Source organism: Acinonyx jubatus, chromosome B3, assembly GCF_027475565.1.
Source record: "Acinonyx jubatus isolate Ajub_Pintada_27869175 chromosome B3, VMU_Ajub_asm_v1.0, whole genome shotgun sequence".
NCBI classification, from domain to species: Eukaryota; Metazoa; Chordata; class Mammalia; order Carnivora; family Felidae; genus Acinonyx; species Acinonyx jubatus.
This window is the reverse complement of record NC_069386.1, coordinates 36,434,079-36,447,311: the sequence shown is the minus strand read 5'-3', so window position 1 is coordinate 36,447,311 and position 13,233 is coordinate 36,434,079. Positions and strand designations below refer to the sequence as shown.

The 13,233-nt window shown below is 55.7% G+C and overlaps 1 protein-coding gene across 2 annotated transcripts in view; it reads right to left on the bottom strand.

Annotated features, from left to right (window-relative positions):
• Positions 1-13,233, bottom strand: part of ITGA11 (integrin subunit alpha 11) — a 126,076-nt gene that overhangs the window by 5,935 nt on the left and 106,908 nt on the right. For both annotated transcript variants that reach the window (XM_027067624.2, XM_053223821.1), the window contains 10 exons: positions 11,433-11,518; positions 9,480-9,687; positions 7,232-7,330; positions 5,780-5,856; positions 4,805-4,894; positions 3,826-3,916; positions 2,271-2,384; positions 1,975-2,061; positions 492-602; positions 67-162 (listed from right to left, as the gene is read on the bottom strand). In XM_027067624.2, the coding sequence (XP_026923425.1) occupies positions 67-162; positions 492-602; positions 1,975-2,061; positions 2,271-2,384; positions 3,826-3,916; positions 4,805-4,894; positions 5,780-5,856; positions 7,232-7,330; positions 9,480-9,687; positions 11,433-11,518 (1,059 nt within the window). The remainder of the gene's footprint in view (positions 1-66; positions 163-491; positions 603-1,974; positions 2,062-2,270; positions 2,385-3,825; positions 3,917-4,804; positions 4,895-5,779; positions 5,857-7,231; positions 7,331-9,479; positions 9,688-11,432; positions 11,519-13,233) is intronic.

The following is a 13,233-nucleotide window of genomic DNA, read 5'->3' as shown; positions in this document are numbered from 1 at the left end:
AGGGACGACCCCTTCCCCAGCTGGCCCCGCTCAAGCTCAGGTCTGCAGGGTCTCCAGGGGACTCACCTGACGGCTGGGATCCTCCTCGCGGAAGATGAAGGGACTGTGGAACTGTCTGTGCAAGGCTGCATTGACCGTGATCTTCATCAACTTGTACTTGAGCTGTATAATCAAAGGCCTTGTCAGAAGCTGGCCCCTCCCTGGGTGGGAGACTCCCCAGCACCCACCCCCTTCCCCTTATTCCTTGGAGTCTAGCCCAGGTACTCTACTTTCTGCTTTTATTTTTATATATATATAGAGAGAGAGCGGGCAGGGGAGAGGGGCGCAGAGAGAGAGAGAGAGAGAGAGAGAGAGAGAATCTCAAGTAGGCTCCATGCTGAGCACGGAGCCCGACACGGGGCTTGATCCTGCAACCCCAGGATCATGGCCTGAGCTGAAATCAAGAGTCAGATGCTCAAGTGACCCAGCCACCCAGGCGTCCCTCTACTTACTGCTTTTAGGGACCTCAGCCACAGATTCCCCAGCAGATGGAAATGGATTTCCTGGTTAGGGGCCAGCCTCACGTTGCAGCTGATGGAGACCACGTCAGAGTTGCTATGATTCTGCAAAGGGAGGTAGGTCTCCGGGTGAGCGGCTGGGCTCCGGGGGAGCGGGGGAGGCAGCTAGCCCAGCCATGACCTGAGAATGTGAGCAGAGGCTTGGGCCACCAGAGAGATGGCTGAGCTCCACCCCTCACCCAAGGTTTGCTCCTGGGGGAGGAGGCGCAGAGGACAGGGAACAAGGAGAGTGGGGGTGGGGGACACATGGGCTGTGGCTGCCAGGGGATGGCACATGCTGTACTTGAAGTTGTGCAGCACTGGGTGTCTTCTGGGAGCAGAACTTTGGTTCAACGTTAGGGAACCTATAAATGTCATCACCACACAAACGGATCAAAGCAAACAATTGTATGACTGCTGTAACAGATGCAGAGAAAGCATTTGGGGAAATCCAACTTCTTTTATGATATGTATATATAAAAAAAAAAAAATCTCCCAAGAAACTTCCTGAATCTGAATAAAGAGTGTTTATAAAAACCCTACTACAAGCGTCGTGTTTAATAATGAAAAATTAATAAAAATTAAAAAAAAGTCAAGATCAAGACAAGACTGTTGTCATTTCTATTTCCCATTGCCCCGGAGGTCCTAGCCGGAGCCATAACCGAGAAAAGCCGTTTATAAGGATTGAATGGGAAAGCTTAACACTGTTATTATTTGCAGATGATACCGTAGTAACAGAAAAACCAAAGAAATCGTCAAATAATCAGAATTCATTGGGTTAAACTTGTTTGAGTCTCCTTCTTGCAGCCACCTCAACCCCCCCCCCCCCCCCCCCCCGCCGCCCCAGGCCCAGTCTTCAGGGAAGTACACTACACCCAAAAAATGCTTTGTGAGGCGCTCGTTTGGGGGAAATAAAACTAAAACAGCTAAGATCTTTGGGGAAGAATGAGAGCGCGCTCAGAAAGTGGTTTCTGGGAACAGTGGCAAGCCTGGGAGCATAAGCCTGGAAACTAGCAGGTGTTTGGGGGAGGGCCTTGGGAGGTGACACGAGCTGCCTGCTGTCTCTGGGGACAGGGAGGCCCAGCTGGTGGGGTCAATGTCTCCACTACCAGCCATGTAGGTCCTGGCCTCCGTAGCGTTGTCCTGTCTGGCTCCTTCCCCTTCCCTCTGCTCATCTGTGTCCTGCTGGCCCTTTAAGGCATAGATGCCAGTCGACTCCCCCTGTTCCTTTCCTCCACTGCCCCTCTCTTGACACCTGTCACAGCCTTGTCCCCTGGCTTCTTTGGCATTCACTCTCATGGCCCCTGTGAGATGGTGAGCTCGTTAAGAGCCAGAAGTGTCTTCGCTTCATCCCGTTTCCTCTCAGCTTGAGGCGCTCAACACGCTCTTAGTGACCGACCACTGGACAAGGACAGGAGCAGCTGCCCAGGACACTCACCAGCTGTGGGGCACGACTCAGGTCTTCCTCCGTCGGGGCGTGCCGGTACTCGGTGCTGTTTCCCCAGACGTTACAGGACGTGTCCACCTGCACGAGGGACACACACCCGCCTCACAACGAGCACCCGCAGACTCAGCAACCCCGAGACGCCCCTCTCTCCTCCTCTTCCCCGAGAAGGCCCTGCCCGCCCTGGTCCCGGGAGGAAGAGCTGAGGTCGGAGGACCCGGGGACACACCGGGGGCAAGTCTGTCTCCTAACTGGTTCCTTCCTTTAAGCCGGTTCCAGGGCGCCCGTACCTGGTCGGTAAGGAAGTCCCTCAGCATCAGCAGGCGGTTGCCGCCCCTGGTGGCGATGGGGACGGTGATCTTCATCATCACTCCATGGATGGGGAAGAAGCCCAAGTTCTGGATCTGTGGCCAGAGGGGGAGGGGTCAGCACAGCCCCCCGCAGCTGGAGGGGCGGAGGAGGAGCTGCGTAGGGGCGACGCCCGCGGCCAGGCCTGGGAAGCGGCCCCCTTCACGCCCCCTGGCATTTTCATGTAGAGGTTCTGGAGCTCTGCCCAATCACGGTGGGGGCTGCATGGGTGAAGTTGCGTGAGGGCGTGAGGACGCTGAAGGGGCCGGGGTCCCGGAGGCCGAGGACAGGTCAGTGGGGCCATGAGGCTGGAGGGCAAGGTCACTTCTGTTGTTTTTCTTTTCTTTTTTTTTCTTCTCTTTTTCTTTCTTTCCTTTTTTTTTCTTTCTTTTTTTTTTTTTTGAGAGAGAGCGTAGAGTGTGGGGAGGGGCAGAGAGAGAATCCCAAGCAGGCTCCACGCCTTCAGCAAAGAGCCCGACCCGGGGGCTCGAACTCACGAACTGTGAGATCACGACCTGAGCCGAAATCAAGAGTCGGACGCTTAACTGACTGAGCCACCCAGGCGCCCCGGTCACTTCCATCTTCAGCCTCCCCCGGTGTGGGGACTTTGCAGCCTGGCGCTGGTGGCACGGTGGGAGCACTCGTGAATTTATTACGACAGAGACTCTTTAATTAATGGCGCACATTCTAGCCGCGACACCTCTGGTGTCTAAGCAGCAGTGATTACAAGCAGGGCTTTGGAATCAGAAGGACTGGGTGTCACAGCCCAAGGCCATGACCACGGAGGAGCTGTGTGGCTTCGGGCGGCCGCTAACCCCCTCCTGGACCAGCCAGCCAGGTACCAGTGTGTCTGAAGTGCAGTTCCCAGCTGTCAGCCTGTCCCCCGCTCTCACGCGGAGTTCAGAGGCTCCGGGGGGCCCACACTGCAGACTGCTCAACTGCCTCCTAATTCTCCTTCTCGCCCCTTCCTCAGTGACGGGCACCGAGACAAACGCCACGTTTCCCCGCCTCCCTAGGTAACTACAAGTGTGAAGAACCGCTAAGGACCTTCTTCAGTAGGGAGGGGCCTGCTCTTCGCCCCTTCCTTCTTCCTGGAATGAGAACATGATGGCTGGACCTGCAGCTCTCTTGGACTCTGAGATGAACTTGAGACCCTGATAATCGCATGTTGAGGATGGCGGACCAGAAGGGAGACCCGATCCTGAATGACTTCGTGAAGCTGACAACTCCAGACTTCTTTTATGGGGAGAATAAACCCTGGCCCATTTAGACCACTGTTTTTTTTTTTTACATTTTTTAAATCCTATGCAGCCGCACTTAACCTTCACTGATACAGCGTCACAGTCCAGCCCCATTATTTTCTGGACGAGGCCCAGGGAGGGGAAGGAACTTGCCTAAAATCACACAGTGAGTGGGTGACAGGGTTGGGCCGAACCCCAGGCACTAGCAATGATTCCAGACTCCTCCCCTCCCAAACGGGGGCTCCTCGGCTCTTACCTTGAAAACGCAGCTGAAGGGAGGCCCGATGCCATCATACCTCTCCAGTGAGCTATTGGGCTTGACCTCGTAGTGGCTCAGGCTGCTGCTCCTGCAGGGACAGAGGACAGGGCCGCCGTGAGCTCAGTCAACGTTGGCTAGATGGATAACTGAACGAAAGAGGGTGTGGGCATGTGCCTGGCTCTCCTTGACCACACAAAATAGGTTTCCTCTTGCGTCCATCGGGAGAGCCGTGTCAGGAAGGATTCTGAGGCTCAGAGGAATGCACGCTGAGATCAGTTAGCAACATCCTCCTGTGTGGGACGGGCATGAACCAGAAGGGCATTATTTGACATCCCTGCCCCGGGGCCTGGCCTCTTTGGGGCACGAACTCGCCCACTACGCCCCTTTCCAGCCTCTAGCAGTGGCCGAGGGAGGGCCTGAGCTTGCTTTCTCTGTGGTCGCTATTACAGCTTCATCCGCCTGGGAGCTCCCAGAGGACAGGCTGGGGGCCGGTGGTACCCGGAGGGGAGTGGACGACCGGACAGGATGGTGGGAGCAGTTTGCCCTGCAGGGAGCGTTTTCTCAATTTGGCTGTTTAGAGTTGCAGGTGCAAGATGGTCAGGGAAAGCAGATGGGCTTTCAGTAGGTTTTATTACTATTTTAAAATTCTCTACAGATCATGCTCCCACTCACTGCCTGAACTTGGGGTGGACACCTCTGGCTGCCCTGGCCCTCGCCCTCCTCCCCTGCCCCTGCCGGGAGCTCCCTGGAGGCCAGATCTTTGTCTCCTCCTTCCGCTATTTTGATAGCACCCGCCCACCACGGATGAGGGGGCTGCACCCTCCCACCCCTCAGGGACACCCCTGGCTCCGGCTCACAGTCCCTGGGCACTGGAGCCCGGCCCCTGAGACCTCTGGCCTTATCAGGGCCCCCCCAGGGGTACCCCATCTTAGGCCTCACTTCTCTCAGGCCTCCCCTTCCCCGGGGTCCCACCCACCTGGTGAAAAGGACATCAGCCTCGTATTTGAGGTGGGAGCGCAGGAGGGCGGTGTTGTCTTCCTTGGTGCTCTCCTCCTCATCACTGTCACTGCAAGGAGAGCCCCCCACCGAGCCGTCAGGAAGTAACCCGCTTCTACCAGCCCAGCCAGCACAGCGGACTGGCTGGCTGCAGCCCCTCAAAGTGGGCAGAGCAGGAGTCATTCCCACCCCACCTCCTGAGTTACAGGTAAGAAAAGAGGGCTCAGAAAGGTTGAACGAACTTCCTAACGACACACAGCATTTACATAGTGCAACTGGGAGCGGAACACTGACTGTCCCACTCCTTATCCAGTGTTCTTTCTGTCCGGGATTTCCCCTGGGACATTTTTCAAGTTTATTTATTTTGAGAGAGAGAGAGAGAGAGAGAGAACAAGCTGGGGCAGGGCAGAGAGACATGGGGACAAGAGGATCTAAAGCAGGCTCCGTGCTGGCAGCAGAGAGCCCAACGTGGGGCTTGAACTCACCAACTGTGAGATCACGACCTGAGCTGAAGTCTGAAGCTTAACCAACTGAGCCACCCAGGTGCCCTGACATTTTTCCATCCGAAAAGACCTTATTCCCTTTACTCCGTGAGGATATCCCCTGCTTTGCCTATCTTCGGGGGCTGCTGTGAGGACCATTACGTGTACGGTGTTTTGTAACCGTGGGCTTTAAAAATAACTGCTATCGAAATTGCTATATAAAGGTGAAGGTATTATTATTTGTGTCCCGGCTGCCCCAGGCTGGAGAATGGCAGCAACACGGCAAGCAGCAGTTTGGCCTAAGCTAGGGGATTGGCAGGGGGTGGGCGGGGGTGTTCCCAGGGCGGGGCAGGGGGGGGACGGCCTGGAAGGGATCCCATTGGGCGCAGGGAGGGACTATTGCTAGGGGCCACATGGGGGCCCAGGAGCAGCGGGGAGGAGCGGGAGGAAGAAGGAGCAGGTGAGGCCCTGACCTGCCAGCCGTGAGCCGGATCTCCAGGTGGTGCAGGAAGACGGATTTGCTGAACTCAAAGTCTAGGCGGAAAGCCACCTGTGAGGAAGAGGTCAGTCACTGGAGCTGGGGTGGCTGGGAACTGCGTCTGGGCCTGGCCCTCCCTGCCCCTGCCCCTGCCCTGGGAGAGGAGCTGCTGACTGGGAGCAGCTGGGGGGCGGGAGGGCCAGGTGCCGGCTGAGCTCAGGACCTGGCGGGGACAGCCACGGACCAGAGCCCCTCTGATGGGCTCTCTCGGCTGTGGGGCCAGCCCTCCTCTCCTCGGACTTCCTTTTTTTGTTTTCAACTACAGGCAACTAGAAGGTAGCAGGTCCAACTTCAACTTCAGACTCCTGCAGGAGTCCCTGGGTGGGGAAGGGGAGGTGGCCATCACCAGGCGCCACAGGATGCGGGGCCAGAAGCCAGTGGTAGGATGCCTCACGGGCCCCTTCTTCCCACACGGAGGTGAGGTGGGGTGAGGCCAGGAGAAGGGGGGAGGCTGCTTCGGGCCACCCAGCATGTTAATAAGGCACCTGCCTCCTGGTCATCGGTCCTCCCACCACGCTGATGGCCCAGTCCAGGTGCTTTGCCTGGGTCCCCTGATTGTTGCCCTGTGCCCTCTGACCCTCCTTGCCACCTTCCGCCCCACGCTGGGGCTTTCCACAGACTCCTGTGCTTTTCCCGGGTCTGGCCCTCTTGGGTTTTCCTAAAGAGATCTTGAGGCCCCATTCTTGACTTGTGTCCCAGTTGGAGGGTTCTTTGGCAAGGAGCCCTCATGGCCCCCCGCCTCTCGCCCCATCTCCTTTCCTTCCACTGCAGACCTGGGCCCTGGAAACATGCTGCCATTCCCTGGCAAGCTCTTGCCTCAAGCTCTGATTCCTGCTTTACAGGCAGCCTGGTCTCAGATCTTCTCCTGCTCCAGAACCTTCAGTGGCTGCCCACTGCCCAGTGGAGATGCGAAAAAGCCACACGATCTGGAGTCTGGAACTTGGAGATTCTTCCTGGCGAACTTGCTTCTCCCCTCACACACCCTAGCCACTTTCCACATGCACTTTTAGGCGCATGGTAAGTGCTCACGAAATGTCAACTTTTCTCCCAATCTCTTGCCATGCTCACAGGAGGATGACAGAGGCTGGACTCTGAAAAGCTGTGTTAGGATACAGGACAGCGGGGTTAAGTGGCCCAAAGGTGGGGGGAGAGTGGTGGGTGGGAGTGGTAGGGGTCCCCTGAGGTGAAGGGGCCTGGATGTTCTTTTGCGGGGGGCTGGCTAGTTAGGGCATTTAAGAGGCATTTCCTGGGAGAAAGAACTAAAAAGCATGCTCAGGCGTCCTGCTCCCTCCTCTGTTCTTCCCTCAGTTCACTTCCATTTCTCTTGCATTCCCAGTGCCTCCCAGTTCCCGCCTGGTCCCGCCCCCACACCGCCCCCAGCCTCAACCTTGGCCTTGGCCCGGAAGAAGGGGTAGCTGACATTGCAGACTTTCTTGTGGAGTCTCCTCTCCTCGTTCACGCACTCGATGCTGCCGTCTGAGTCGTCCTGGAGGTGGGTGGAGGGCACAGTGGGCAGCAGTTAGGTGGGCCAGAGACCCAGGTCTGGGGGCCACCCGTGCCGCCCCCACCGCCTGTACTGAAGCTGCAGTTGGAAGGAAGTTGGGACCACAGGGGCCCTGGAGAAAGGGGTGGCGGTGGGTTTGAGGGGGAAACACCACCGGGCCCCCCAGCCTATCTGAGCTGGGGCCCCACTGGGCTAGCACAGGTGTCTGTCTCCTCAACACAGGTCCTGAAGGCGGGGACTCACAGCGCTCTAGACCGATGCCGCTGGGTGGCTGTGCGTTCATTTGCTTGGGTCTCATTTTGCTTACCTGTGAAATGGGGAGGACAGTACCTACCTCATTTAGTCGCTATGGGCGTTCAATGATACAATGCATATAAATGCAGTGCCTAGTTCAATTCCCAGAATGGTGTAATCGCTTGCTAGATGATGATTTGTACCCGCTGCGGGCCCTGCACCCTTGGGCCCTAAGCTGTATGTCTAAGGAACATGTGTGTTTCCTTGGATGTAGATGTAGGTTGGTATGCTTTTGCCTACGTGTGTACAAAATGTATGTGATCAACTAACACATTTGTTTCTGGCTAAGGGTGTGCTTCCTCCACTAGAGTTCCCCTTGGCTGGATGATGGGGAGTCAGAGGCATCTCCCGGGCTGGGGATGGTTGGGAGGCATCCTGTGAAGGAGCCAGGAGCCTCTCCTCTGTTCTCAAAGCCCTCCTTTGCCACAGAAACAAAATCCCATGACTCCTGGCCCCTGGGGTTATGAGACTGTCAAGTCTGGGCTAGGGAAGTGGTGAAAGGTGGATGTAGGTTTCAGGCTCAGTTTCCCCTAAATATTCCAATTGAGACAGATACAAAAATCTCTGGGCAGCACAGGACTTTGAAAGGCCATCACATGGCCTCCTCACTTTCACTCAGGGCTATGGGGGGCTTGGCGGTGGGGCCCAGCCCTGGGCCTGATAGACCGACTGGTGGTGGTTCTGCAGTGGAGGTGAGGACAGAAGGGCCCTTGTGCCTGCCCCACCCCACACTCTGGGCTCTACATGGACACTCTGGGACCCCCGAGGGCAGAGGCTGTGTCTGACGGGACCTGGGTCCCCCAGCACCCACACAAGACAGCGGTGTCCTGGGTTTACTCAATAACCACATCTCCAGGACTTCTCTCATGCCCTGCAGGCATTCCGGGTTATAGCAGGCTAGCACTCAGGCACTCTGGATGTCCCTGGGGCATACACAAGGCTGTGCCTGGGACTTCTGTGGGGCTGAAGGGACTTGCGTGGCCTTCTGCCGCTTTGGGAAGGCACTCGAGAACACACGACAGGACTGTGCTCTGCCGTGAGGAACCCCACCCTGCCACTTAGCAGCTCTGTGCTCCTGATCGGGCCCCTTAACACCTCTCTGTGCCTCAGTCTCCTTCTCTGTAAAACGGTAACCAAGAAGAAACAGGAGCCTGTCAGGCAGAGGAGGGAGGGAGTTCAGGCAGGGGACCACATGGGTAGGGCCTCAGTGTGAAGGCAGGTGTGCTGGGAAGCAGCAGTGGTGGTCGGACTAAGGGTGTGGGGGTGAGCGCAGAGGTGGCAGGTGATGGATGGGGAAGCGGATGGGCCTTAAATGCCACAACAGAGTCTGGAATTTGTTGTGAAAGCAGCTGGGCATGATGGGCAATTTTAAAGTGGGGAGTAACCTGTTCCGATTCTTGTTAGAAGGGCCCTTTTGAGAAAGCCTGAAGGATGGACTGTAGGCAGAGGGTGTGTATGAGCTGGTGTGCATATGTATGGTGTGTGTGTGTGTGTGTGTGTGTGTGTCTGTGTGTGCGCACGCGCCCTAATGAGGGCAGAGGACACAGGCCCAAGGACGTTCCTCCCCACATTCCTGAATGGGTCAGACCCTCATCTGCCAGTGGTTCTCGACCCTGGCTACACACTCACATCCCCCTGGCTGCTTTAAAAGCACACACTGCTGCAGGCCCCACCTCAGACCAGATCAGTCTGAATCTCCGGGGGAAGTCTGACCACAGGTGCTCGCAAGCTTCCAGGTGATTTTCATGGGCAGCCAGCCAGGCCCCTTGGCTGGATCCGTCCTATCCTGCCTCTGCCCTTAGCCTCAGGAAGGCCAGGCAGGTCGCCAAGGTCTCACCTTCTGGATCAAGCTGGCAAACTGCAGGTTTGCTGACTGCGAAATATTTAGGACTGTGCTATAGGCATTCTCGCCCCTGTTCTCCAGCACAGCCTCCACTGCCACCCGCCGGCGCGTGCTCTCTATGATGAAAACCGCCGTGTCAAAGGTGAGCGTGTACGTGGAGCAGTCCTGCACAGGCTTCCTCAGCACCCTCTGGCAGTACTCCCTGTGGGAAAGAGACCACCAGGATCAGGCAGATGGAATGGGGAATGCAGGGCTAGGCCTCCCTACTCACGTATATGAAAGAGCAGACCTAGGCCGGCTGACTAGTGACTACGTCCCTGAAATGGCTGCAGAAAGAAGTTCCTGCTCAAACCTCAGAACACGCCTCCTCCCCTTAAGTAACTTACCGATTGATGCTTTCTTCCGAAGTCTGAGGTGGGAGGAAGGGGAGTGTGAGAGGCGTGGAAAGTGTGAGTAGAAGAGGGAGGCTTCTCTCAGGTAGGGACCAGAGGCAGGAGCCCTCAACCCTGTCCAGGCTTAGAATGACCTGGGAGCGTTTTACCCCTCCCCAAACCAATTAATCAGAGTCTCTGGGGATGGGGTTTGGTGCTAGGTATTTATATAGCACAGCTAGGCTGACAGCCAATAGTTAACAGGTGACCAGTGAGAAACGTTCTGTATACACTGAGGCCAAACATGTTAGAGATCCTCAGACACAGTGGTTCTTAAACTTCAGTGCATCAGAATCTCTTGGAAGACTTGTTTAAACACAGATTGCTGAGCTCCACCCCCGGAGTTTCTGATTCAGTAGGTCTGTGACCACCAGGCCCAACATTTGCATTTTTAACAAGTTCCAGGTGATGCTGATAATTGCTGATCTGGGACCACACTTTGGCAGCCAATCCGCTGAGGCCACGACCCTTCCCCAGCCAATCGGCTAAGGCCACGATCCCTATGAAACCTTTGTGCTTTTGAAACTCGCTCTCTCTCTCCCCGGTATCTCACCACTGCGTTGGTGCAGGTAGGAGATTGAGCTCCAGCTAGCTCGAATAAAGGCTCTTTGCTTTTGCATCGGACTCGGCTCCCTGGTGGTCTTTGGGGATCACGAATTCTGGGCATAACAGTATATACCCCTTCTCTACTCAGCATGTTTCCCTTTTGGCTTTGGCTACCAGGAAGCTCAGAGCCAAATGTCAAGACGATCTTGATTAGTAGCCTAGATGGTTAGAATATTTGCTTCTTCATCCTTCCCTAAAGTTTGTTTATGCTATTTCTATTTATTGTATATGTCAGGATATATATGTCTTCTACCTAAATATCACAGAGTTGGGTAAAAGTTGAGCATGAATTATTTGAAAATATAGGGCGCCTGGGTGGCTCAGTCGGTTAAGCGGCCAACCTCAGCTCAGGTCAGGATCTCGCGGTCCGTGAGTTCGAGCCCCGCGTCAGGCTCTGTGCTGACAGCTCAGAGCCTGGAGCCTGTTTCAGCTTCTGTGTCTCCCTCTCTCTGACCCTCCCCCGTTCATGCTCTGTCTCTCTCTGTCTCAAAAATAAATAAACGTTAAAAAATTAAAAAAATATTACATAAATTTAAAATAGGACATTTTCTATTTTTTTCCCCTTCTTTGCTACAGAACCACAGGTCCTTGTCTCCACCTTTTATCTGTTTGGTAGTAGAGGCTCCAAAGAAAGGATTCCTTTTTCAAAACAAAGTTTGAGGAGGTAGGATAACTAGTAGTTTTCATTTTACAGAGGAACTGACTGAGGCCCAGAGAGGGAAGAGACTTGCCTGAAGTCACACAGGAGTGAGAGGCAGAGCCTGGGCTAGACCCAGGCTCCAAGTTCAGTGTTTGATCCATGCTGCCTGCAAGAAGGATGTGCAGGAAATAATCCAGCTCCCTGGGAGCCCCAGATCCACCAGCAGGGAGGGAAAGGAGTCAGGGTGGGGGCTGGGAGGGGCCAACTCACATGGCTGTGGGCAGGTCACTGCGGGCATCCAGCAGGAGGTCAGGGACGCAGTGCTCGTCCTCACTGCAGCCATTCCAGAAGGGCACCTGGGCCAGGGAAAGCCAGGGAGGGGTGGGTGGGCGGCCCTTTTTGCTGGGGGCCATCTCTCACCCCCACAGCACACCAGCTCCTCTCTCTACCACAGTAGATACAGGCTTTGTCTTCTCTGCCCTTTCCACGGACACCACCCTGCTGTTCCTCGTGCTTTTGCCCAAGTGCCCTCCTCTAATAAATACATGGCTCAAAACTCAGCTCCTCCTGGGTCTCTCAACTGAGCCGGTAGCATAGAACACCCACCCGCCCCACAGGGTAGTTCCAGTCCACGTTTACTGTGGGGGGCAAGGTCTTAGGTGCTGGGGATACAGGATGAGGAAGACAGCTTCTGCTGTCAGCTCATGGGGAAGAACTGTGTGAATAAATAATTATAGTGTGAAATGTGCAAAGAAAAAAAACAGATCTGTGGGAGGGATAGGAGAGGCAGAGGGAAGGAAACAGTTATTTTGGTCTATACCTGGTCAGAGAAGCCTTCAGGGAAGAGACAGTAGGTCAGAGTTCTGAAGGATGACCAAGTTAGCTGGATGGCCAGAGGGACAGGGGACTCGGGAGGAAGGATGAGCCTGTGTAAAGGTCCTGAGGCATGAAGCAGCATGGTGTGTTTGGGAAATGACGGCTGGTTTAGTGTTGCTGTCGTGTGGGGGGTGGGGGGAGAGGAGGGAGAGACGGGTGGGGCCAGTTCTTACAGGGCCTCGGCATCATGCCTTGCAATGGACAGGAGTCACGACTGCTGGGCAGGGGAGGGGGAGGGACAGGACTGTCGGGCCTGCGTATGGAAGGCTCCGTCTGGTGGCTGGGGGTGGATGCACTGGATCGAGGCTAGAGTCAGGGAGACCGCTGAGGAGGCTGCTAAGCGTTCATGCAAGAGAAGATGATGATGTTGGAGGCATCCAACATCTGGATATGGAGAGGAGACAACGGGTGAGGGCCACCAGAGGTGGGGTCCCTAGGACCTGGAGTTCATCAGAGCTAAGGAGGCAAAGGGCCCAGGACGTTGGCGGAGTCCCTTTGTCCGTGTGTGGGAGGATGGCCACACCGCTCATTTATACGTGGCGGGGTAGGCTGAGTTCAGTTCTGGGGCACGTTGAGTTTGACACGCCCGTGGTCCTTCCAGCTGAGGAGTGCGACTGTCCCTACCAAGGACACGGCCCAAAAAAGGGGAGGGGAAACAGGTGTCACAAAGGCCACACGGTATCCGAAACCCACGAGCTTTTCTCACAGGTGAGCTCCTTAGCCGCCTCACTCAGGTCCACATGCGCGTCCGTGGACACGTTTCTGTCAAGCACAGCCCTCGGGTCGGCCGTCAAATGGCACACACTTACAGCGAGAAGCAGGCACGCAGCAGCCAGCAGAAAAGGCAGCACAGCCATGTTGACAGGGGGCAGGGTGAGGCCACGCAGTGAAGGGACAGAGCGTAAAACACTGAGTCTGAGGACTCTTACAGCGGCGCCTGGGGGCTTCGCTGTAAGCTGGCACCCACGTGCCCCTCGGTGACGTCAAGTCTCCGATGAGACGCCCCCACCCCGCCTGGCAGGCTGCGTAAAAAGTGTGAAAACTATATTATAACCTTCAGAAGCATTTCCATCCAGTTGATTAAAAGGAATAATTAATGCGATAAGCAAACGCTACACTCAATTATGTGGAACAGCTCATTGCCCCAGGAGGCGAGCTGCCGTGGCGTGGAACAGACACTAAGTAAGAATCTGCA